General features: G+C 44.0%; 3 protein-coding genes and 1 long non-coding RNA gene across 16 annotated transcripts in view; 1 reads left to right on the forward strand and 3 right to left on the reverse strand.

Moving 5' to 3' along the window:
* Positions 1-13,751, reverse strand: part of Brd8 (bromodomain containing 8) — a 26,253-nt gene extending 12,502 nt beyond the window's left edge. For 4 of the 10 annotated variants that reach the window (NM_001289606.1, NM_001289607.1, NM_030147.3 and 1 more), the window contains exons 1-8: positions 13,426-13,751; positions 12,343-12,439; positions 5,553-5,622; positions 3,636-3,685; positions 3,336-3,458; positions 2,104-2,184; positions 1,925-1,989; positions 20-156 (exon numbers count right to left, since the gene is read on the reverse strand). In NM_001289606.1, the coding sequence (NP_001276535.1) occupies positions 20-156; positions 1,925-1,989; positions 2,104-2,184; positions 3,336-3,458; positions 3,636-3,685; positions 5,553-5,622; positions 12,343-12,439; positions 13,426-13,444 (642 nt within the window). In that variant the 5' untranslated portion in view covers positions 13,445-13,751. The remainder of the gene's footprint in view (positions 1-19; positions 157-1,924; positions 1,990-2,103; positions 2,185-3,335; positions 3,459-3,635; positions 3,686-5,552; positions 5,623-12,342; positions 12,440-13,425) is intronic. The other 6 variants (XR_003952546.1, XR_003952545.1, XM_006526355.4 and 3 more) reach the window with 3 other exon arrangements.
* On the reverse strand, positions 264-1,918 carry Gm41688. The gene is made up of 2 exons (XR_877297.3): positions 641-1,918; positions 264-378 (listed from the first exon to the last, which is right to left on the reverse strand). It is a non-coding gene; the product is annotated as a predicted gene, 41688 (long non-coding RNA).
* Positions 13,512-22,165, forward strand: Kif20a (kinesin family member 20A). 3 transcript variants are annotated; one of them, NM_001166407.1, is made up of 19 exons: positions 13,512-13,740; positions 14,346-14,529; positions 15,604-15,693; positions 15,783-15,902; positions 16,441-16,579; positions 16,673-16,860; positions 16,941-17,070; positions 17,273-17,467; positions 17,563-17,674; positions 17,773-17,841; positions 18,029-18,172; positions 18,313-18,478; positions 18,890-19,054; positions 19,175-19,314; positions 19,410-19,512; positions 20,034-20,229; positions 20,409-20,500; positions 20,814-20,951; positions 21,189-22,165. In NM_001166407.1, exons 2-19 carry the CDS (start codon positions 14,368-14,370, stop codon positions 21,501-21,503), a joined length of 2,664 nt encoding a protein of 887 aa, NP_001159879.1. In that variant the 5' UTR covers positions 13,512-13,740; positions 14,346-14,367; the 3' UTR covers positions 21,504-22,165. The 3 variants fall into 3 exon arrangements, with proteins under 3 accessions (NP_001159879.1, NP_033030.1, NP_001159878.1); NM_009004.4 differs by lacking the exon at positions 13,512-13,740 and adding an exon at positions 13,824-13,948; NM_001166406.1 differs by lacking the exon at positions 13,512-13,740 and adding an exon at positions 13,921-14,151.
* The window catches only part of Cdc23 (CDC23 cell division cycle 23), a 23,402-nt gene continuing 15,174 nt past the window's right edge, over positions 17,236-25,463 (reverse strand). Inside the window, exons 13-17 of one of the 2 annotated variants that reach the window (XM_006526084.3) lie at positions 25,174-25,235; positions 23,476-23,554; positions 23,281-23,400; positions 22,971-23,052; positions 17,236-20,189 (exon numbers count right to left, since the gene is read on the reverse strand). In XM_006526084.3, coding sequence (XP_006526147.1) covers positions 20,179-20,189; positions 22,971-23,052; positions 23,281-23,400; positions 23,476-23,554; positions 25,174-25,235 — 354 coding nt within the window. In that variant the 3' untranslated portion in view covers positions 17,236-20,178. Of the gene's footprint in view, positions 20,190-20,570; positions 23,053-23,280; positions 23,401-23,475; positions 23,555-25,173; positions 25,236-25,463 lie in introns of those variants that run through there. The other variant, NM_178347.4, reaches the window with a different exon arrangement.

Raw genomic sequence — 25,463 nt, forward strand, 5'->3', positions numbered from 1 at the left:
TAAATACAGATACACGTACCCCAGAGGTAGCCTCTTCCATAGTGGTTGGAGTCAAGTCTCCAAGTGGGTAATCACCTCCTGGGGAGGCAGAGTCTACAGGAGAGCGGACCATCACAGTCGGTAACCTTCGAGGAGGCGTTTTCACTGCTTGTCGCGCTACAACAGAAGCAACAGACGAAATCTTCAGGGTTAAATAAGTGAAACCAGCCACTGTTATACCCTGAAGCAGAGATTAGAAATTTTATTATTACTTTTTAGTTTAGTTTTTCAAACTCAGGGCGATTCTCACATTAAACAAATTAACTACTTAACTACTTCAAAGGTCCTTGCTGTAGCACATGGTTTACATCTCAACATCTTCTGCAGCAACTTAAGAATCTGCTTTTAGAAAGAGGAGAAGGCCTCACTGATTCTCACCATGTAGTCTGTCTTACAGTTGCTAACACCCATGTTTCCCTCCTACCTCACCACCCAAGATGAACTCTTGATCATTTGCAATTAACTCTTCATCCCATCCTCCTTTGGATTCCAATTCCAAACTCTGGGATTATAGGAAGGGGTGGGTGTGGGTGTGGGTGGTGTCTCTCACAATGTAGTCCTAGCTGGCCTGAAACCCACTATGCAAACTTGACTGACTCACAGAGATCTTCCTGCCTCAGCCTTCCGAACGCTAGCAATAACGACGTACACCTCCGCACTTGGCTCACTTCACGGCTGACCTTTTTTATTGGCCTCTGAGCTCTAGAGCCTTAATTAAGGTTAATAAGATGGTTCTTGCTGTGATGATCTAAGGTCAATTTCTGGGACCCATCTGGTGAGAGGAGAGAATGGACTTTCACAGCTTGTTCTTTGGTCTATACAGACCCACCACGTGACACGTATCTGTGCCTCCACTTCCAAACAAACAAATGTAAAAAAAAAAAAAAAAAATTGAAGGAAAAAAAAAACCTGGGTGGTGGTGGGGCACACCTTTAATCCCAGCACAAGAAATGCAGAGGCTCATTTGAGTTGGAGATCAGCCTGGTCTACAAAGTGACTGCCAGGGCTACACAGAGAAACCCTATCTTGGGGGTAGGGGTGGGAGTACTCAAAAATAAATATATGAAGAGAATAAAAATAAATAAATAAAACCTTAAATTATGTTCAGTCTGCCATTATCAAGCTTGTGAGTCCTACAAGTAAATTGGAGACCTAGGGAGTACGAAAGACCTCATTTTTCGAAGTATTTCTTCTTGAACATAAAGGATGGTTTATTCTGTTAGAAAAAGAGATAACAGGAATGATTCTTTCTCTGTAGTTGTTTGTTATGCTAGAGACTAAGACTCATGCATGCTAAGCAAGGGTTTACCCAGACACCTTATTTTATGAGACTGCTATGCATACGCACACAATAAATCTTTACATTTTTCCTGTTCACTGCCAGTTTGCTCCAGAGATTCAAAATCACTCAAACTTTAGAGAGAAGAGGAAAAGTTGTAACTGCCTTGCCTTACAGTTTAGCAGATCAGTCAGGAGCCTAAGACACTGGGCTTGATCCATGGTCTACGACTGGGAAATCATGGGACATGACAAAAATTAGTAAATGGGAAATACAAAAGATGAAAGAACTCTGATAGGGGTAGGCGCCGATCCTTGTGAAAGCTTGTTTATTTATTGCTACCTGGAGGCCTAATTTTAGCAGGCATGTACAAGGCCCTCAGCTCAATCCTTAGCAGAAAAACAAAAAGAATAATGTTTTGAGGGGAAAAAAAGAAGGGGAGGAACATGATAAACGCTGCAAGTCAACAAAACCAGTGGACTGTACATTAGAAAACAAGTGACAGCTAACTCTCCATAGAGCAGTGGTCATCACACTCCTCTAACGCTGTCATTAGCACACAGAACCACATGGTCAATGCTAACAGAAGCACTAAACTCAGCTCACCCTGGTACGCAGCATCGGTGGCCTTCCTTTTTACTTCAGCCTCTTCCTCTTCCAATTTCTTTTTCCTAAAAAAGGAAAAGAATTGAGCTACATCAGCCAGCTCGAGCTCCTCTCCATAGTTCACAACACACTCATAAAAAAGTATTCTGACACACTGGCAGAGCACAAATGGAACCTACATTGCAATGTCATTGCAGAGCTCATCCAGTCTGCTGTCCATGTGCCCGGCTTGGATTAGTTCTGCATCTCTTTTCAGACGCCTATAGAAACAAAGAGGCAGACATCAGTCCTCTTCACAGTAAGTTTCTGGGTTATTGAGACAGGGCCCTCCTCTAGTTGGGCTCAAACTTAATGAAAATTTTCTGTTTTGGTCTGCCAAATGTTGGGATTACAGGCATGAGCTACCATACTCTTTTTTTTTGTTTGTTTGTTTTTCAAGACAGGGTTCTCTGTGTAGCCCTGGGTGTCCTGGAACTCACTGTGTAGACCAGGCCTCGAACTCAGAAATCCACCTGCCTCTGCCCCCCAAGTGCTGGGATTAAAGGTGTGCGCCACCACACCCAGCGCTACCATAATCTTTTATTACTTTATTAGTGTGTGTGTGTGTGTGTGTGTGTGTGTGTGTGTGTGTGTGTACAAGTACAGGTGGACACATTTCACAGCACATGAGGTCACAGGCCATCTCCTACCACCTGGGTCCCTTCCATCTCTGCCACTGAGTTGTCTAATCACCACCTACTATAAACCACATTTAGAGCTTTTTACTTGTGGTCTCAAGTTACCGTTTCATTTCAAACTCCTGAGTAGCTGCTGTAGACATACCATGCATGCATCCAGCATTTTAACTACATTCCCCACCTTCCCTCCTTCCCTCCCTTCTTTCCTTTCCTCCCTCCCTCCCTCTCTTCTCCTCCTCCCCTTCTTTGTTTTTTTTTAGGATTTATTTATTATATGTAAGTACACTGTAGCTGTCTTCAGACACCCCAGAAGAGATTCAGTTATCATTACAGATGGTTGTGAGCCACCATGTGGTTGCTGGGATTTGAACTCAGGGCCTTTGGAAGAGCAGTTGGTGCTCTTAACCACTGAGCCATCTCTCCAGCCCTCTTTTTTGTATTTTAAAAACAAGTTTCTCTGTGTAGCCCTGACTGTCCTAGAACTCACTGAGGACCAGGCTAGTTTTGAACTTAAGAGATCTGCCTGCCTCTGCCTCCTAGGTGCTAGGATTAAAAGGGTTAAAAGGGCCACCAGAGGGTGATGGACTCTAGCTTAGTTTACAGACAGAGTTCAGGCCAGCCCAGGACTATACAGTGAGACCCTGTCACTCATAAACACCAACTTAATCTTGTATGTACCAGAAGTCAGCTTTTTATGTCTGTCCAATGCCCCTCCCAAATCACCTGATAACTACCTGTATCTCTCCTGTGTCTCCTTTATGACTTTCTTCAGTTCTTCAACTCTCTCAGCAGTCAGTTTGCGAACAATAACATCTTCAACAGTTTCTACCACTTCTCCTTTTTCACCCCGTTTCCGTCTGTGGAAAACAAAAAATAAATCCAAATTTAAGTAAGAGGACATTTGTTTCCACTTGTATTCTTTGAGCCTTTCTACCATGTAATCATAACATCTGCTATACTTTTCTCACCCAGTAAGATATATTTCCACAGTGAACCCTTCCTGACCAAACAGATGTACCTGGGTTTATACTCACTTTGGAGTCTCAGTAGTCTCTAAGAGCTCAGAATACTGAGAAGCACAATGCTATAAAAGAAAGAAAGAAAGAAAAATGTGATAAGCAAGCTCGGAAACAAACTTTCAGAGTTTCAACAAAGAGTAATAAGTCTCAGTGAGGATATCTATTCACGATTGTGTCGTTAGCTGGCCGTGGTGGGAAGCAGAGGCAAAGGATCTCTGAGTTTAAGGTTGGCCTGGTCTACATAGTGAGTTCTATGACCACCAGAGATACATAGTGAAACCCTACCTACCTCTAAAGAGACTCACTGTGTGTCTAGGGCTGGGAAGGTGGCTTAGTGGGTAAATAACCTGAACTCAATTCCCAGAACCCAGGATGAAACTGATTGCTGAGAGTTAGCCTCTGACTTCCATACACGTACACACAAGCACTACTACTATTTTTTTTTTTTTAAATGGCGCTGGGCAGTGGTGGCACATGCCTTTAATCTCAGTACTTGGGAGGCAGAGGCAGGCAGATTTCTGAGTTTGAGGCCAGCCTGGTCTACAGAGTGAGTTCCAGGACAGCCAGGGCTACACAGAGAAACCCTGTCTCGAAAAACCAAAAAAAAAAAAAAAAAAAAAAAGGCATTTTCTTTTGTTTCTAATTTTGGAAAAATTTTAAAATATTTTATTTTTATTAAATTAAAATTTTATTTTTATTATATTTAAAATATTAAGATACTTTTACTTAAAATCTTATTTTTTATTTATATCTGTGTATGTATGCCTGCATGAATTTATGTGTGCTATTTGCCTTAAGATGCCCTCAGAGACCAGAGAAGGTACTGGATTCCCAGAAACTAGTTATTTAAAAGCCACCAGATGCAGGTGCTAGGAACCAAATCCGAGTCCTTTGCAAGAGTATTAAGTGTTCTTAACCACTAAGCCTTCTCTCCAGTCCTTTTTCACTTTTAAAAAAATTAATTAAAATGTTAAAGAATATTTTATGTGCATTCATATTTTGCCTGCATGTGTAAGAGTGTCAGACTCCCTAGAACTGGGGGTGCAGACAGCTGTGAACTGCTATGTGGGTGCTGAGATCTGAACTTGGGTCCTCTGAAAGGCAGTCAGTGCTCTTATTCTGAGCCATCTCCCTAGCTCCTACTGTGTTCACATGTTCGCACACATGCATTAGTATGGTACTTGTGTGTGCACATGCATGTGGACACCCAAGATGAAATCTGGGAGTCTTCCTCAATCAGTTTTTAACTTATTCTTTGAAATAGGGTCTCATAAAGAAACTGGAGCTTATTGTCTTGACTAGTCTAGAAAGGCAGCTTGCTCCAAGGATTACTTACTGCCTCTGTTCCAGCTAGTGTAATAACTGGCAGGCTGCCACGGCTTCTTGGTATGTTAAGTGGGTTTAAGGATCCGAACTCCAGTCTCTGTGCTTGTGCAGCCAAAACTTTACCCACTGAGCCACACCCAAGGCCATGGTTTCTTTTGGTTTTCTTTTTTGTTTTAAAGGTTTATTTATTTAATATAATTAATATATATACATAACATTGTAGCTATCTTTAGACACACCAGAAGAGGGCATCAGATCCCATTAGAGATAGTTGTGAGCCACCATGTGGTTGCTGGGATTTGAACTCAGGACCTCTGGAAGGGCAGCGGTGCTCTTAACCACCGAGCCTCCAGGCTTTGTTATGTAGCCCCGGTTGGCTTGCAACTCTGCATGTAAACCAGGCTGGTCTCACACATGCTAACATGCTCCTACCTATCTCCCAACTGCTAGAATTACAGGCATGCACCAGCACAACCAGCCTATAGCATTCTAAGTTATTTTCCCCCTTCATGATACTGAAAACCTTGTAGACAACAAGACAAAACCTGGTAAAGAATCAATTTCATATTCCAACGAGCATAAAAGAAAATCTGATTGATAACTTACTTTTTGAGAGAACCAGTCTGGAGGCCGGCCAGGTTCTGCAAAGGGCTTGATTGCTCTGCTAACTGATACCCTACAAAATGAGAAAAGCCTTGAGGTACACTGAGCTCAAAGTTTAGAGATCACATAGAATAAAGAATTACAACTAAAGTATTAGAATGCCTTTCCTTTATTATTAACTCTATCTACCTACTTTTCAGTGCTGAGAATAAAAACCTGAGGTTCACAAACATGTTAGGTAAGTGCTCCCCCACAGCCATACCTCTAGTTCTGGAATACCTGATGATGGAAAACGACGCAACTATTTACAAAGCAACTCGGGCTGGTGAAATGGCCCAGTAGGTAAAGGAAAGGCACTTGCTGCCAAGCCTGACCCTGCCTCCACCCCCAGAACCTACAATCTACTATATCTACTATAGCTACAGGGTAGAAGGATCACCTCTTACTAACTGTTCTCCAACTCCCACACCACCACAGTGGTTTGCATATACCTATATACACACACATATGCACAATAAATAAAAATGCAATGATAGAATCTTTAAATGAATCCAGGGCCTCACATAGGCAAATACTATATGACAAAACTATAGTATATGGCAGCCTGGATTAAGTTTTGAAATTGGCTCTATGGCCTTTGAGAAACCAGTTCATATATTTAATATAGCTTTCTTTTAGGACTGGTTTTTGAGAAGCCTACACCCTGCTCTCATTTCCTTCTGAGTAGTCCCTTTCTCTCTTAAGCCTCATTATGAGACTTTAAAACACTTTTTTTTTTGTTTGTTTTTTTGTTTTTGTTTTTCGGGACAGGGTTTCTCTGCGTAGCCCTGGCTGTCCTGGAGCTCACTCTGTAGACCAGGCTGGCCTCGAACTCAGAAATCCGCCTGCTTCTGCCTCTCAAGTGCTGGGATTAAAGGTGTGCACCACTACTGCCCGGTGTGATGCCTTCTTTTTGATTTGTTAAATATCAACTATATTTGGGAGGGATAAAAAAAACACACACACCAGATTTGATTGTTTTTAAAAGCAGAAATATCTCTAGAAAATTGTTTGAAAAATTTAACAGTTGGGCAGGTATGAAGATGTATACCTGTAATCCCAGCACCTTGGATGCAGAAACAGGAAGATTACTCAAGGCCAGTCTAGTTTACCAGGCAAGTTCTAGGTCAGTCAGAGCAATAGAGTAAGACCCAGTCTAAAAACACCTATACACATAATGACAAAAGTTGCAGAAAAAAAAAAATTAACTGGTGTTGAAATTGTATAAGTCCATCTCAATAGTTAAAATTAATGGTGTTTTGTTGTGTTTGGTCAGTCTCAAGTATCCAAGTAAGCCCTGACCTAAGGATGACCCAGAACTTCTGACCCCCCCTGCCTCAACATCCTCCTATAAGACTCCAGAAACACAAGTTGACATCCAGTTTAGTTTATCCAGAGGGTTGACGATGTTAGGTAAATTACCAATTGACCTTTATCTCTGGCGTATGGTTTACTTTTTTGGTCTTGTTTTCTTTTTAAAGGAAATGTTTCATGTAGTCCAGGCTACACTAGATTTCCTGATCCTCTTATCTTCCCCTTTCCAGTGGGTAATATTTACGTGTGTGACACCACACTAGCTAAAGATTTTTCTTTATATTTGAGCTGGGTATGGTAGGAGGATCAAATTCAAGGCTATCCTTGATTCACAAGTTCTGGTTCCACAATGAGGAACCACTAAGATTTCTGGGCCAGGCTGGGCCAATAGTGAGTTCAAATCAAACTAGACCACATATTCAGACCCTGTCTTTAAAACAAACAAACAAACAAACAACCAACCCATGAAAATGTCTCAGAAAGAAACTATTTGATTATAAGGCTTAAGAAAATTGAAAGGTAGGCTGGTTGTGGTGGTACAGATCTATAATCCCAGCAACTTGAGAAGCTGAGGCAGGACAACACCTACCAGGCTATTCTATGTGATTATGGTTCTGCTTTTCAAATAAATAATACCAGGCATAGTGGAGGTCTGTAATTCTATTGGGAAGTGGTCAAGGTCAACTGCATGATAAATTCCAGCCAGGACTATAGAGCCAGACAGTTTTAAGAACAAAAATGGCTTAGAGCGATCAATCACTCAGTGATTAAGACAATGCAAAGCTGTTGCAGAGGATCTGAATTCAGTACCCACACTAGGTAGTATGCCACAGTTTGTAACTCCAGCCCCATGGGGATCCAATGTGCGCTCATGCGTGTGCACACGTGCTTGCGCACTCACGCACTCGCGCGCGCGCGCACACACACACACACACACACACACACACACACACACACACACACACACACACACAGAGTTTAAAATATGCTCTTGCCCAGGGCTATTCAGAGAAACCCTGTCTCAAAAAAACAAAACAAAACAAAACAAAAAACAAAAAACAAAAAACCTCTTGCAAAAAAGAGAAAGAAAAAAAAAAAATCAGGGCATCAGGTCAGGGCTACCAAAATCAGGTAAAGTTGCTCCTAAAGCCTTACAACCTGAGTTTGATCCCAGGAACCTAAGGAAAAAACTAACTTCACAAAGATGTCCTCTGACCTCCATATCCAAAACCATATGTTAAAAAAAAGAAAAGTACAGGCTGGAGAGATGTTCAGTGGTTAAGAGCACCGACTGCTCTTCCAGAGGTCCTGAGTTCAATTCCCAGCAACCACATGGTGGCTCACAACCATCTGTAATGAGATCTGATGCCCTCTTCTGGTGTGTCTGAAGGCAGCAACAGTGTACTCATATACATAAAATAATTCTCTTTAAAAAAAAAAAAAAACTTAAACAACAACAACAAGACAACAGTCCAGGGATGAAGAGTTGGTTCTGTGGGTGAGAGAACTTGTTGCTTTTGCAGATAACCAAGGTCTGATTCCCAGCACTCACAACTACTTATAAATTCCCAGTCTCTGAGGATCCAATGACTTGTTCTCCAAAGGTACCAGAAAAACACATGGTACATATATATAGATGCAGGCACTATACACACTGATACACATAAAATAATGATGACTTAAAAAATAATTTTTGGGCTGGAGAGATGGCTCAGTGCTTAAGAACACTGATTGTTCATTCTTCCAGAGGTCCTGAGTTCAATTCCCAGCAACCACATGGTGGTTCACCACTATCTGTAAAGAGATCAGATGCCCGCCTCCGGTGTGTCTGAATGCAGCTACAATGTACTTATATACATAAAATAAATGATTCTTTTAAAAAAAAATAATGTTTAATAGTAGAAGCCAACAAACAAAAAAGCAAAACATATTCTCCCAGCCAATTCTCAAGTAAAGCAATAGAAGAAACTAAACTGGTATCAACTTTTGGCTGGGCCTGACAGCTCATGTCTCTAATCTCAGCACTTGGGAGGCTGAGGCAGACAGGTAACTGAGTTCAAGGTCAGCCTGTTCAATAGTTAGTTCCAGGTAGCCCCCCACCAATCAAAAAGAAAGATCTTCAAAACTTTTGTGTTGTAAACAATACCAATCAAAAAGTATAAAGACAGGTTAGAAAGATATAAGTCAGTGGTTAAGATCATTGATTCCTCTTCCAGAGTATCTAGGCTCAATTCTCAGCACTCATATGGTGGCTCAAAACCATCTGTAACTCCAGTTCTGGGGATCTTGTACACTCTTCTCGCTTACACATATGTTACAGACATATAATCAAGCAAAGCACATATACATAAAAAGTAAAACAAGTAATTAGAAGAGTGTTTCTTTAAAAAACTATAAAGATAATATACAAAAAGGAGAAAGTCAAAGGAATAGGATCCAGATTACACAAAGAAATATAATGCAATTATTGAAAGAAATTCAACCAAACAAAAAAATGGACAAAAAAATACCCCATAAATTTCTCTTTGCCTGTACAGATATAAAATTTTCTTACCAAAAGAAAGAAAAAAGAAAAAAAAAAATCAGCAAGATAGTTTATCAGGTAAAGGCGCTCATTCTAAAAGCCTTACAGTCTGAGTTTGATCCCAGGAACCACACAAAAGAAATTCATCCCACACACAGTTGATCAGAGAAATGCATATCAAAACAACGCTAAGAATGCCAGGCAGTGTTGTTACACACCTTTATTTCCCGCATTCAGGGAGGCAGGTGGATCGCTATGAGTTCGAGGCCAGTCTGGTTTACAGAATGAGTTCCAGGACAGCCAGGGCTACACAGAGACACAAAATACAAAAGCCCCCAAACAATAAGCTACTAGATGTGATAGCTCACATTTGTAATTCCAGGTCAGAAAGCTAGAAGGGGGAAATCACTGAGATCTAGGCTAGTCTGGACTACATGCATAGACAAATCCTGTCTTAAAAAGACAAAAACCAAGGTGCAGTAAGTTGGCTCAGCTCGTAAAGACACTTGTCCCCAAGCCTGAAGATCTGACTTTGAGCCCCATAACCCACAAGGTGGAAAGAGAACTAAATCCTGCAAGCTGTCTTCTGACCTCCACCCACACTTATGCACACATGCAATTACACAAACAAGTATAAGGAAAATCTGTAATGAGATGACTTACTAGCATAGCTACTATAAAAATAAAGAAATATAGTAAAGCAGAAAAAGAAACTTATAAGGGATGGGGCTATAGTTCAGCTAGCCGAGGACCTGTCTAGCATGTGTGAAACCTTGGTTTGATCTGTACTACAAAAACTGGGCATGCCTGTAATCATAGTATTCAGGAGGTAAAGGCAGGACCAGGAGGAGTTCAAGGTCATCCTAGGCTACATAGGGTGTTTGAAGCTAGCTTAGCTAAAAGAAATCAAGGTTTGAGTCAGTCATGGTGCTCACACCTTTAACCTCAGTACTCAGGAGACAGAGACAGGAAGATCTGAGTTCAAGGCCAGCCTGATCTATATCTACATAGTGAGTTTCAGGACAGCCACAGCTACAAAGTAAGACCCTGTCATGAAGGAATGAAGGAGTGAAGGAATGAAGGAGTGAAGGAAGGAAGGAAGGAAGGAAGGAAGGAAGGAAGGAAGGAAAGAAACAAGCAAGCAAGCAAGCAAGCAAGCAAGCAAGCAAGCAAACAAACAAGGTCTGAACTTGTGACACAAGCTAGTGGGATATGCTGAAGCAGTAGACAGCCTGGGCTATCCTTTTTTTGCTGAGCATGGTGGCACATGCCTTTAATCCTAGCACTTATAAGACAAAATAGGAGGACCTCTGTGAGTTGGAGGCCAGCCGGATCTACAGAGTGAGACTGTCTTTTTTTTTTTTTTTTTTTAAAAAGATAGTAGAATCTTTACTCAGCATGCACCAAATTCTGAGTTCCACCCCTACTATGTCCACTCCAAAATTTGGAGGGATGAAGAAATGGCTCAGGGGTTAAGAGCACATATTGCTTTTACACAGAGCCCAAATCTGTTCTACAAACCCATGTCAGGTCAGATATTTCATATCTGCCTGCAACTCCAGGGGATCTGATGTCCTCTTCTGGCTTTCAGGGGACTCTGCACTCATGTACCCATAACCCCCACCCAACACACAAACATATATAATTTTTAAAAATAATAAAGGAAATGGTTCAGCAGTTTCTCAAAAAGGAAACAAACCAACCAACCAAAAAAACAAACCTGGAGCTACCACATGACCCAGAGACTCTACTTCTTGGGTGAGACCTCCGCGGAACTGAAGACAAAGTCCACAAAGACCCAATTCACATCTGCCCAAAGGTGGAAGTCCAAGTGTAGGTAATGTAGCTGACTGTCTAGAGTCAGGGGATGTGCATTCTTGGATGTCCTCAGCCTAGGTTGGACATTACAGTCATACCCAAAAACAAACAAACAGCCGTGTCTGCACTTGTACAGACACACTCCCTAACCAGTGGCTCTCAACCTTCCTAACGCTGCCTCCTTTTAATACAGTTTCTCAGTCATGACGACCCCCAACTATAACATTATTTCTGTTGCTACTTCGTAATTGTAATTTTGCTACCACTATGAATTGTAATGTAAAATATTTTTGGAGGTAGGGGCTTGCTAAAGTGTCACCACCCCACAGGTTCCTCTGCCCTAAACCACTTACATGCTATTTCATTGCATTAGGTAATCTAGAGATAATCTGGAGTACTCAGGAGGATATGTGTTGGTTACATGCAAATATGAGGTATCTTATGTAAAGGAATCGAGCTACTACCATTTCTATACCCTCAAGGGTCCTGGAACTAAATCTCCATGGATATGGAAGGGATGGTTTGTACGATTATCCGGCCAACACTAGAAAAGAACTAGTAATGTCTGTTACATGGGAGTAAACCTTGAAGAGAGTGCTATGTTAATAGACTCAAAAGCTAGTTCCAGAAGACTACATATTATACCTAGAGGAAGCCAAATCTAGGGAAAGAGAGAGGGAGAGGTAAGGGTAGAGATTTACTTCAAAGAAACTTCTTAAATTGGAGGGATGGCTGTACAACTTTGTGAAAATAGAAGAAACCATCAATATTTTCCCTTTCCACAAGCTTATTTTATGGTATGTAATTTGTATTTTGGTAAAGCTGACTACTCCATAAAGCTTAACGAAACTTAAGAAAGGAATATATTGAGGTGAAAAATACTTAGTCCTGGCTAGCTTGATTGCACATTCCAGTACTAGGAAGGCAGAGGCAGGCATTCTCTGAGTTCAGGCCAGCCTAGTCTACAAAGTGAATTCTAAGATAACCAGTTACACAGAGAAAGCTTGTTTCAAAAACAAACAAAACACAAAAAGAAAGATACTCAGTCACTCAGTGACATCTGATGGCTCAAGAAATCAGGTATCTTCGATTCCTTACCAGTTCTGATCCCCACTCCTCATGACAGAAGATGCTAAACACAACTTCTCTCGGATGGACCATGGCTCTGTTGGGCCAGTACTCAGCAGCTTGTGCTCTGGAAATACAGAAGGCTCAGAAACAACCTCGGAGCTAGTCCTCAGCCCCAGAACTGCTAAACGCCTCATATAAAATAACAACCCAGGCAGGACTACTGTGGAGTAGTAATCCCGGCTCTCAGGATGCAGAGACTAGCCTGGTCTGCATGAGTTCCAGTCCAGCCAGGATCAGTCACACGATAGTAGCCTGTCTCAAAATAAATACATTCCAAACTCGTCCCAAGTGTGAACCACTAACATCAATTATTATCAACAAATCTTGATTTTTTTTTTCACCGTTCCAATGAAATATCACCATTACTGGCTACGGTACTTTTTATTGAATACACATTTTTAGAACATCTTGTTTAAATGCCACGGCTTTAAGGTGGTCTGCTTCCAAAAAACAACAACAAAAAAGGCAGTGTTACGTTAAAAAAAAAAAAAGGTAATAAGGTTCTCATTTTTAAAAAACACTTCTAAAACGTTCAGTTTGAACGCAGGCTTATTTCCCACGATTCCCAGCGGCCAAGGGCTCCGACTGCCGGCCTACTACTTTGCATAAAGTTGTTTACATACGGCCCCGCCCCCTAACCGTCGGATATAGAGCGGTTCCCTGGGGAAGCAGAAAAATGGCTGAACTCCGGGAGACGCGTTTTCCCCTGCGGCAGGAAAAGCCTACAGCTAACATATCACCTCGACTGCTCCTCACCGCTCGGTTAGATAAACAGCAGAGTCGCTGGCCACTTCACTCTGCCTTTCCGTTTTACCCTAGGCAGCGCCTAGCCCTCCCACAAAGGCTTCCCGGGCTGTTTCTCCGCAGCCTCCGTCTCCTCCCAACACTGTTAAACCCCAGGCGGGGGTCCCGAAAGCGACAGGAAAGGCAGATCTCTGAGCTCTGCGCTCTCCGACAACCCACTCCTCCCACGCCTTTCACGCCTGAGAATTGGGATGCTAGTCTCAACTCTACAAAGGCCTTGACTATAAAAGGGGGGCCGATACTCACTGCCTGTCCCGGTCGCCATCTTGGCTTCGACGTCTTCAACGTTGGCGACAGACGCGGGGAACTCTGGGAAACACAGTGCGAATCCGTTCGCGGTGCCTCGTGGGTAATGTGGGTGGGTCAGTTTGCCCTAATAGAAGCGAAGTTCCTCTAGGAAAAAAAAATCTGCTTTTTAACTAATAAAGGACAAGGGATTGCGGCTGAAGCCTCAGAAAAGAAACGTCTAGATTTAGAATTAAGCGACAAGAATACCAGGATGAACAACATGGAAGTGTCAGTTGGTAACCCGGACCCACATTAAAAGCAAACGGTCTTCCGGTAGGCTCTGCCTCCTCCCTTCTGCTGATTGGGTCCTTCAGGCTTTGCTTTTTGATTGGCCGGACAAGCTCAGCGCGCAGTTTAAAACATTGTATGAGGAACAAAGCTGTTCCTCGTGGGCGGAGTTGTGCTCTCCAGCCGCAGGAGTCTTGCTGCGCGGGTGGGTAGAAGCTGGGATCAGAGAAGCGGCGAGGCAGACAGTCTTCGGGTGAGTGAAGTTGGGCTGGAGCCCCGGTTATCAGCTGCTGCTTGCGCGTCCGTAGAAGGCTCCTGTGTCTTCCATAATTCTCTAGGTCTCGTGGTCTTTGGAATAAGGTTGGAAAAGTACCCTTGGGATCCTAAAACACGCTCGCTGGCGGACCTGTAGACCACCTCTGTAGAGCGTGGCCTTCCGTTCTGCTTTAGAACTAGGTATCTCTCCGTGCCTACTTACCTTCAGAAATGCAGCCTCCGGCTGTACTAGTTCTCATTCTCTTCCCCTTAGCTGATAGTGGTGTATAGTCTAGGCATCCCACCCCACCCCTTACCAGGTGCCTGTTTTTAACCTACAGGTTTGCAGGTTTTGTGTATTAATATTCTACCCATCTACTCTTGTCTCTTTTTAGACATAGACTGACTCTGCTTGTCATGTCTCACCGGATCCTTTCTCCGCCAGCGGGCTTACTCTCTGATGAGGATGTTGTAGACTCTCCCATATTAGAATCCACAGCTGCAGATCTGAGATCTGTTGTCCGAAAGGACCTGTTGTCAGACTGCTCTGTCATCTCTGCCTCTCTGGAGGACAAGCAGGTAAAGGAGTTGAGTGGCTTAGGGGCAGAAAGTGGTATCTTCAGCTAACAGTTGTTTATACAAGGTAGTATGAGATCAAAAGCCAGTAATCCTGAAAAAATGAAAGATCAGTTAAAAAATTAAGGGTAAAGCTGGGCATTGTGGTGCATACTTTTAATCTCAGCACTTGGGAGACAGAAATAGCAGATCTCTGAGTTAAGGCCTGCCTGGTTTACCAAATGAGTTCCAAGACAGCTAGCACTACACAGAGAAACCTTGTCTTGAAAAATCAAAACTGGGTTGGGGATTTAGCTCAGTGGTAGAGCACTTGCCTAGCAAGTGCAAGGCCCTGGGTTCCGTCCTCTGCTCTGGAAAAAAAAAAGAAATGAGAAGAGAAAAGGAAAGACAGACAGACAGACAGACCAAAATGCCGGGTGTGGTGGCACACACAATCCCAGCACTCAGGAGGCAGAGGCAGGCGGATTTCTGAGTTCGAGGCCAGCCTGGTCTACAAAGTGAGCTCCAGGACAGCCAGGGCTGTACAGAGAAACCCTGTCTCAAAAAACCAAATAAATAAATAAATAAATAAAATATTTATTTCGAGATAGTATTATAGTCAAGGCTGGCTTTAAACTTCAGATCCCCCTCTCTCTAGTGTTGAGTGTTGAGATTAAAAGCACATGCCATCATACCTAGTATATGGTGATTTTCTAACAACTTTTTTTTTTTTTTTTTTTTTTTTTTGAGACAGGGTTTCTCTGTGTAGCCCTGGCTGTCCTGGAACTCACTCTGTAGACCAGGTTAGCCTTGAACTCAGAAATTCACCTGCCTCTGCCTCCCAAGTGCTGGAATTAAAGGTGTGTGCCACCATGCCCAGCCTCTAACAACTCATTCTTACTCAGGAAAGCCAGGATTGCAGGGCAGTGTTGGACAGGGAAGGGTAACAGAATTCATGTGTGCTAGAATGATGTGGAACCAAAGAATGGCTGCACAGGACCACTTAACGCTTACTGAGGAATGAGGGAGCAGAAGCATGCTTCCTAGGATCTAGGCTGTTTGTCCTGGCTTACAGGTTAACTCGAGAATCTGTTACAGGCTCTACTGGAGGACACCTCAGAGAAGGTGAAAGTTTACCTTCGAATTCGACCATTCTTGACTTCAGAGTTGGACCGACAGGAAGATCAGGTAGGATTTAAGGTGGATTTAAGGTTGTAGTAGGAGAGGCTCCCAGGAGTGCTCCTTTACTCGGTAAACCCTGCTTTCTACCTTTCCAGGGCTGCGTCTGCATTGAGAATACAGAAACCCTTGTGCTGCAGGCACCCAAAGACTCCTTTGCCTTGAAGAGTAATGAGAGGGGAGTTGGTCAGGCCACTCACAAATTTACCTTTTCCCAGGTATGCAATACTGCTGTACGAACATTTAGGAAATGTATTTCTTCTTTAAAAGATTTCTACTCGAGTGTGGGTTCTTTACGTGTCTGTATCTGTAATTTTAAGACCTTTTTATGTGCTAGTCAGTGTGTGGGATACTTTTATGTACATGAGATACCACTGATGTTATTACTATTACTCTTCTCCCTGGTAAGAATACGATGGCACATATTGCAGTGACGGGGATTTTGCTGAAGCTATAGCGCTATTCAGTGGTAAAGACAGAGCTGAGATTTGGATCTACCGTCTCCAAACCCATGCTTACACCCAACTGTACAACCCCGTGTGTGTGCACAGCACTACACTTAACAGCATTCCTTAAGTGTTTCATTAGGATGAACTGAACTAGCCGGGGCGATGGAGGCTTTAGCATTTAGGAACAACTGGAGTCCATCAGGAAAGCCTGCTTGAGCAGGCTCCAGGGAGGATTGTAGCTACTCGTCCGGTCCAGGAGACGGAGGGCAGAAACAGTGTGGCTTCTGAGAGATCGGTCTCTTTCTAGATATTTGGGCCAGAAGTGGGACAGGTGGCCTTCTTCAATCTGACCATGAAGGAGATGGTGAAGGATGTGCTCAAAGGGCAGAACTGGCTCATCTACACCTATGGAGTCACCAACTCGGGGAAAACGTACACCATTCAAGGTCAGTAGTGAGCTTCAGCAGGGTTGCCTGGCAACTTAGCGTTGGCTTTCCCTTTGAGGCCTTGAGTAAAAGATCCCATTGCTATTATTCCAGGTACTAGTAAGGATGCGGGGATCCTGCCCCAGTCCCTGGCTCTCATCTTTAATAGTCTCCAGGGCCAGCTTCATCCGACACCTGACCTGAAGCCCTTATTGTCCAATGAAGTAATCTGGCTAGACAGCAAGCAGATTCGACAGGAGGAAATGAAGAAGCTGTCCTTGCTAATTGGAGGCCTCCAAGAGGTGAAGTGCTCAGGAAGTTGGGATAAATAGTACAGATTTTAGAAAAGATTAGTGCTTATCTTTTCTCTGTGCCCCTTTAGGAGGAGCTGTCCACCTCCGTGAAGAAACGTGTCCACACTGAAAGTCGGATAGGTGCCAGCAACAGCTTTGACAGTGGCGTTGCTGGGCTGTCTTCCACCAGTCAGTTCACCAGCAGCAGCCAGCTAGATGGTGTGTACCATGAGTGAGCTCTATGCTGGGCAATCGGGGTTGGGGGGGGGGGATATGACCTACTCCCTATTCCCAACAGCTGTAAGTGGTATAAATCAAAGACTGCAACTAAAATGCCATCTTTCTAAGTTTCTGTAGACCAAAGCAAAATGAGATTCTCCACGGTTAATGACATACATGTATATATTGGGTTTTTTCACAGAAACAAGTCAATTATGGGCACAACCAGACACTGTCCCAGTAAGTGTTCCAGCAGACATTCGCTTCTCTGTCTGGATCTCCTTCTTTGAGATCTACAATGAATTGCTTTATGACCTGTTAGAACCACCTAGCCATCAGCATAAGAGACAGACACTTCGGCTGTGTGAGGATCAGAACGGCAATCCTTACGTGAAAGGTATGCAAAGGTAGAGGAGGTTGGCAGGAACCCTGGAGGGACATGGGGAAATGAGAGGAGGGGTCAAGTGTTCCACCTTACTCTCTTGGCTCCAGATCTCAATTGGATTCATGTTCGTGATGTTGAGGAAGCCTGGAAACTATTGAAAGTGGGTCGCAAGAACCAGAGCTTTGCCAGCACCCACATGAACCAGCAATCCAGCCGCAGGTCTGCTGTGGGAATTGACTCTTGACTGTATCTAGATAGCTTTAGCCTTCCACCTGATCATAGAAGTTATAGAGTAATTTTTCCCTTTTCCTTTTCAGTCACAGCATCTTCTCAATCAGAATCTTGCACCTTCAGGGAGAAGGGGATATAGTGCCCAAGATCAGTGAGTAAGTTTCCCCACTTAGAAATTTGATCATCTTGGCCATGTGGTTATGGGGGCAGAAGGGAACTTCTCAAAGGAATTTGCTCTTTCCCTTCTTTTGATATAAACAGCTTGGAAGGGCCCTTCCCTAGAGAGAGGAATTATAGAACAAACTATGAGTTCCTTACATCAGCTCCTATGCTTTACTCCAGACTGTCACTCTGTGACCTGGCTGGCTCTGAGCGCTGCAAACATCAAAAAAGTGGTGAGCGGCTAAAGGAGGCAGGGAACATTAACACTTCTCTGCACACCCTGGGCCGCTGTATTGCTGCCCTGCGACAGAATCAGCAGAACCGGTAAGCTGTAGGCTGCGGTGGCCTGGGCCTGGCCCTTTGCTCAGTTCCTGGTCAGCCCTGAGGGTGGTGCTTGGATACACACACACCCTGCCAAAGGCTGCACTTATACTCACAATGCTTTTTATCTGATTCTGTACAAGGTCAAAGCAGAACCTGATTCCTTTCCGTGACAGCAAGTTGACTCGTGTGTTCCAAGGCTTCTTCACAGGTCGAGGTCGTTCCTGTATGATTGTCAATGTGAATCCCTGTGCATCTACATATGACGAGACTCTTCATGCAGCCAAATTCTCAGCCCTAGCCAGCCAGGTGAGAAGCTATACACATAATGATTGTATTTTCCTTGGATGCAATTTTTTTTGGTCTTTTGAGTCAGGGTTTCACTGTGTAGTCCAGCTATCCTAGAACTCACTCTGTAAACCAGGCTGAGATCCATCTGCCTCTGCATCTGGAGTGCTTGGGATTAAAGGCATGAGCCACTACCACCCCGCAGGACTGGCAATCTTAAAATAGCTCTTAGGAGCCGGGCAGTGGTGGTGCATGCCTTTAATCCCAGCACTTGGGAGGCAGAGGCAGGCAGATTTCTGAGTTCGAGGCCAGCCTGGTCTACAGAGTGTGGGTTCCAGGACATCCAGGGCTACACAGAGAAGCCCTGCCTCGAAAAATAAAAACAAATAGCTCTAGTTAAGGAGTCAATTGAGATTTTTTTTCCCCTTCCAGCTTGTGCACGCCCCACCTGTGCATCTGGGAATCCCATCCCTGCATTCATTCATCAAGAAGCACAGTCCTCAGGTTGGCCCTGGCTTAGAGAAAGAGGACAAGGCCGACTCAGACCTTGAGGACAGTCCTGAAGACGAAGCTGACGTCTCCGTGTATGGCAAGGAGGTGAGGACACAAGGCAGTTCGGTTGTGGCAGCTTGGTGGCTGGACATGTGCTACAAGGTGTCCTGGTCGATATGGGGCTTTTTAAAAAGTGCAGGGGGGCTCATAGGTGTGGTCTTCTAGGAACTACTCCAGGTGGTGGAAGCCATGAAAGCGCTACTTTTAAAAGAACGACAAGAAAAGCTGCAGTTGGAGATACAGCTCCGAGAGGAAATTTGCAACGAAATGGTGGAACAGATGCAACAGCGGGAGCAGTGGTGCAGGTACTGCTAGCCCAGCCCCTGTGACAGGGACAGCAGTGGGGTGTAGGCTCTGTTCTCCAGCTTCACTCAGGATCCTCACTACCACTTTCTGACAGTGAGCGTTTGGACAACCAAAAGGAACTGATGGAGGAACTGTACGAGGAGAAACTGAAGATCCTGAAGGAATCACTGACAACTTTCTACCAAGAGCAGATCCAGGTGAGTTTATCCTGGCCAGTCTCAACAGCCACTCGGCTTCCATCATTTGGGTCAGAGCAAACAAATGTCTACTTTTACTCTGTCTTGAAAAACCAAGCCAACCAAACAAAAACAAAGTCCTGGAACTCACTCTGTATGTAGACCAGGCTGGCCGTAACTCAGATCCACCTGCCTCTGCCTCCCAAGTGCTTGGGACAAAGGCACACACTACCTACCACCACCGCCACTGCCAGCATCTTATGGGTTTCTGAGATAGGGTCTCACTATTGTCGCTCTGGCCAGCCTCAAACTAAGTTTTATAAACTCTAGAAAGAACAGTAGTATATACTATAATTAATGTTTATTAGGTTCCCTTAGTATCGTGCAGCTATTGAGTTTAAGTTGAGGGATGAGCTCAGTATGAAGTGTGCTGCAGGCTAACGTCAGCGTGAATGGTACGGACAGGATGCTTAGGTTCTTTTAGTCTGGTCCTCTGGCGTTTGTCTGACCCTGGACAACTGTGCTCTCTCCTTCCCTCTTAGGAGCGGGATGAAAAAATTGAAGAGCTAGAAACTCTGTTGCAGGAAGCCAAACAGCAGCCAGCGGCACAACAGTCAGGGGGGCTGTCCCTCCTCCGGCGGTCACAGAGGCTGGCAGCGTCTGCCTCCACTCAGCAGTTCCAGGAAGTTAAAGCTGAACTAGAGCAATGCAAAACAGAGTTAAGCTCTACCACTGCAGGTGAGGAAGGCAGGAAGCCCAGCAGTGAGAGTGGGCGAGGGAAAGCTGGCATTCAAACTCAGTCCTGACTCCACCTCTGGGTCATATCTACCCAGATCTCACTCTGCTGCTGTTAAAGCCCAAAGCTGAAAAACCCATGCATTAAGTGTTATCTATATGTCCTGTGTTTCTCCCCTCAGAGCTGCACAAGTATCAGCAAGTGTTAAAACCGCCACCCCCAGCCAAGCCTTTCACCATTGATGTGGATAAGAAGTTAGAGGAGGGCCAGAAGGTATTTAACCTTAATGTCTTTCAAAGGCCTGTGTCAGGGGTTTAAATGAGAATAAGGCGTTTTTCTTTTTGCAAGGGTCTGAGGAATGAAAGCCTTCTGCTTTACATTTATTTATTTGTATGTAGTGATGTGGAAGCCAGAAGAACGGTTCTCTCTTCCCACCATGTGGGTCCTAGATGTAACTCAGATTGTCGAGGTTGGGTGCTAAGTGCCCTCACCAGCTAAGCCAGCTCACCAGCCTCCGGCTTCCTTAAGTCTGTCTTCAAATGGCTGTTGATTGATTTTGGCCACAATCTGATTTCTACTCTTTCAGAATATAAGACTGCTACGGACAGAGCTCCAGAAACTAGGACAGTCTCTGCAGTCAGCAGAAAGAGCCTGTTGCCACAGCACCGGAGCAGGAAAACTTCGTCAAGCATTAACCAACTGTGATGACATCTTAATCAAGCAGGTGAGGGCAGCCTAGCCAGTGTGTACGTGAGAGGGAGAGAAGAACCAGTGAAAAAATAAAGCTAATGTCATATAAAGCCCAGGGCTTTCTGTATGCTAAGCAGGCAGGCACTCTACCACTAAGCTATGGCATTTCTCATTGCTAATGGTACCTGATCTCTTAAATGATAAATGTATGTTTTAAACTAAACATGGCATACCCAATAATTATGTTTTCTCTAACTTTTAATGTTCTTAGAACCAGACCCTGGCTGAGCTGCAGAATAACATGGTGCTAGTGAAACTGGACCTTCAGAAAAAGGCAGCCTGCATTGCTGAGCAGTATCACACTGTGCTAAAGCTCCAAGGCCAAGCCTCTGCCAAAAAGCGGCTGGGAGCAAACCAGGAAAACCAGCAACCAAATCATCAACCCCCAGGAAAGAAACCATTCCTGCGAAACTTACTTCCCCGAACACCTACCTGCCAAAGCTCAACAGACAGCAGCCCTTATGCGCGGATCTTGCGCTCACGGCACTCTCCTTTACTCAAATCTCCCTTTGGCAAAAAATACTAAAGTTGTGGGGATGAAGATGCATGGTTGTTGCCCTGAGGTTGGTCAGCTGCTTAGCTGATAAGTCTCTTTTAAGCTTCAGCATACACCCAGAACTGTATTCAGAATTATTGTATTATAATCACCTATGTAATCTTGTTTTTTTTTTCATGCACAAATATTATATGGAATAAAGACATTGTTTATGCTTTTATTTGGATTCCAAATTTAGAAAAATATAAAAAGGGGGACAGAAAATTGATATAAATACCATCTGGCCTGTTAGACCCTTGGACAGGAACAGCAGTGGGAACCAGCCTAATGCACACTAGGAAATGAGTACAATTTTAAATGATACCCAAGAGGCTTGGGTAGCTTTGTCTGGCCAGGAAGTTGCTATGTCAAAACACCCACCTGCCTGTCTCCAAATGGGATTAAAGACATGCACCACCACATGGCACCCAGTTAGTGTTCCTTCCATTAAATGGGGAGTAAAATGTTCTGAGTACAAGAGAAGGAAGGCTAGCTCCTAACCACAGAATGATCTATAGCACCTACTGCACAAGCTCATTGTAGCAGACATCAAGTGGCTCTGAAACCTAGAAAAACACAGTGAATTCTTCAACCTTGTAGATAAGGTTGAAAACCAAATTGGAGACTTTAAAATCCGAAGTAAAAAAGCTTCCATAATGTCCACGAAGTTCTCTTCTTGTGTTGCTTCATCACATATATATATAGTTAGCATGGCCACAGCGGCCATCTGGCCCTCATGTGAGCCACAGTCCATACTCACTGACTCACTTGGAAGATTTTAGAAGGCTGCTTTGGAAAACTACACAAGATCATATGGATAGCTCCACTCTAAACCTAATCTCTTATCCGAACAGTACACTCAGTAACATAAAGGTCGTTCTAGTTAGGCCTCACTCAGCATTCGCCTGTAATGCTATCATTAGGGAGGCTGAGGCAGAAAGGCCACAGGCTAGGATACACAGAAACCCTGTCTTTAAAAAGAAAGTCACAGCTGAGCTCCCTGCATGCAGAGGACAGGCACCAAGCATGGTGAGCTTCGCTCCGTTCTTGTCTACCCCTCTCAGCAGCGCCGAAACCTTGCTTCTGTGGCATCACTGCTGGTTAAGTGTTGTAAAAGGGATTCCTTGGGGGGTTGGGGGAGTGGCTAGAAAGGCCAAGACCTGCCACTCTGAATAGAAGGGAGCACTGCTAGCTGGCTGCAGAAGACCATCTTTCCCCCACCATATTTCTGCCTGCCTCTGAAGGTGGTTCCATAGGCTGTCCCTCAGGCTGTTTCTGTCTAGGTCCTTGGGAAAACAGACGTGACTGCTCTTTACTGCAGGTAAGGTTTGATATTGGTCTAGCAATGTGCTGACGTGAGGGTAGTCGACTATGGTGTGACTGAAGACAGGTTGAGTGGAGAAACTCTGCGTGTAGGAGTGTTGTTTGCAGACAGTGAGGCAGGGAGGAAAAAGGTACCCGGCGTGTCAGAGGTGGGTGTCTCCCCTTGGTTCCTCAGCTGTAGGATCTGGCGGAGCAAGGCCTTACCTTCTTCCCGGGTCTGAAACAAAGTCACAGCTGTTTCAAAATATATTCAGTGCTAATCTCAAAAAATGATTATTAAAATACTGTTCAGATCATTCCTTACAAATAAAAGGAGTTCTGCCCCCTTTTCAAAAATGGTACTATTTCACAGATGACTTCCACAGGTCAAAGTAAGCTCTACCCACCATGGTAAAGACCATCTATTTCGGCCTAAAACCCAAACCCTTTAAAATCTAATACTCACATCATTGAATGCACAACATTTTTGGGCACAAGTTGAAGCTTCATCCCACAGCTTGCACTTAAAATAGTACTGGGCCAGGTATCGGAAGGCTGTGCTCTCCTCCAAGTGCTCCACGGTCTCCTAGATAAGGAAAGCAGGCGTGACCGAGGTGACAGGAGCCCATCTGTGACAAGGCTCTTGTGCTCTGACACATACCCCACAGGAATAGATATCTTGGATGTATTTGATGTAACACTGGGCAGCCTGCTCTGACTCAGTCAACTGTTCATGAAGCCTACAAAAGAAATTGAGCTTTACATAAGTCAGGCCACAAAGCAAGTCAGAAACTAAAAAGTAAAGATGTAATTAAAATCAGAAATGACAGGTAAACAAGTAAATTTTAACATAGATAACACATTGAGACCCAAAGGACTGTCAGTGCCCACCAAGTATAGGAGCTAAATTCAATAACACAGAGGCAGGCTGAGTTTAAGGCCAACCTGGTCTACAGAGCGAGTTCCAGGACAGCCAGGGCTATAGAAAGAAACCCTTTCTTGAAGAACTTACCTTGGCTTACATTGGCCAGAGACTGGCCATTACAAGTTGATGAGGCTCCAATGAGTATATGGACAACAGAAAAAATAAATTTTTTTTGGTGGGGGGTGTCATGGGGAGGGAGGACAGACACGGGAGGACTGAGAGGTGAGTGCGATTGGGTTGCATGATATGAGATTCCTAAATAATCCATTTTTTAAAAGAGTGACAGCTCTCTTAGGGTCTTGTTCTCTTTCTTATCTCTCCCTTCTCTCCACGTGGCCATGGCCGGCTTCTACTTTCTACTCTTCTCCCTCTCTCCGCTTTCCTACAATAAACACCTTAAAACCAAAAAAATAAAAAATAAACAATAAAGTGACAGGTGTCTTAACCAGTGCTACAGAGTAAGACCTTGTCTCAAGACAAAACAAACAAACCCAAAAAACCACCACCACCACCACCACCAAAGACAAAAATAGTTGTTAAAGGGCTGGTAAGGCAGCCCTTATCAGCAGATAAAGGCACTTGAAGACAAGCCTATCAACTGTTCAGTTCCCAGGACCCACACAGTGGCAGGAGTGAACTGACCTCCAGACACATGCACACACATACAAAATTTAAAATATGTTAGCCGGGCATGATGGCGCACGCCTTTAATCCCAGCACTTGGGAGGCAGAGGCAGGTGGATTTCTGAGTTCAAGGCCAGCCTGGTCTACAAAGTGAGTTCCAGGACAGCCAGGGCCACACAGAGAAATCCTGTCTCGAAAAAAAACAAAAAAACCAAAAAAAAAAAACAAAACAAAAAAAACCAAAAAACTATACCAAATGACTGACTACTTTTGAGCAGTGCTCCCATGCACACAGGCAAGTCCTCAACCACTGAACCACACTGCTAGTCCAGTCCTGTCTTTTTCTTTTTCTTTTTCTTTTTTTTTAAAGATTTATTTATTTATTTATTTATTATATGTAAGTACACTGTAGCTGTCTTCAGACACTCCAGAAGAGGGAGTCAGATCTCGTTACGGATGGTTGTGAGCCACCATGTGGTTGCTAGGATTTGAACTTCGGACCTTCGGAAGAGCAGTCGGGTGCTCTTACCCACTGAGCCATCTCACCAGCCCGGTCCTGTCTTTTTCAATTCATTTTTCATCTCTTGCCTCATAGGAAATCTATTTCCAATGCAAGGTGAAGTGGCACTCTCTACAGTCAAGAGTCTAAGGCTCATCCGTGTCTAGCCTGGATAAGATTCTGGGTTTGTCTACTACTTGAGGGAGAAAAAAAGAAAAGAAAATGGTGCTCAATTGCTGAGCCAGCATTTCCACACCCCGCTGACCACCGCCCCAGGAGAACCGGCCCAAGCACCCCAAGCATCCACTCACTTGGCCAGCTTCACAAGAGCCATTTTCTCCACGTCTCCCACGGCATATGCTCTCCAATAACACTGTGAACAGAGTGAACAGACGCCTCAGACCACTGCGCATGTGCAACAATTCATCACATTAGTGCTGAGGCCATGCGAGCCTTCTAGAAATGCAGGCTTGCAGAATGAGGAGTATCTCCTAATGGTGATAGTTCCAGGCTACATGAAGACATCCATACTGACAATCTCAACCTACATTTCATTTTATATTATGTAGCTACAAAATATTCTTTTTGCTACACATAGAAC

This window comes from Mus musculus, chromosome 18 (genome assembly GCF_000001635.26).
Source record: "Mus musculus strain C57BL/6J chromosome 18, GRCm38.p6 C57BL/6J".
In the NCBI taxonomy this organism is placed as follows: domain Eukaryota; kingdom Metazoa; phylum Chordata; class Mammalia; order Rodentia; family Muridae; genus Mus; species Mus musculus.

Coding starts and splice junctions, on each gene's coding strand:
- Kif20a (NM_001166407.1), top strand. CDS start 14,368: ATGTCTCACCGGATCCTTTCTCCGCCAGCGGGCTTACTCTCTGATGAG. Junction 17,675..17,772: donor AACCAGCAATCCAGCCGCAG/GTCTGCTGTGGG, acceptor TTTCCTTTTCAG/TCACAGCATCTTCTCAATCA. Junction 20,952..21,188: donor ATGACATCTTAATCAAGCAG/GTGAGGGCAGCC, acceptor TAATGTTCTTAG/AACCAGACCCTGGCTGAGCT.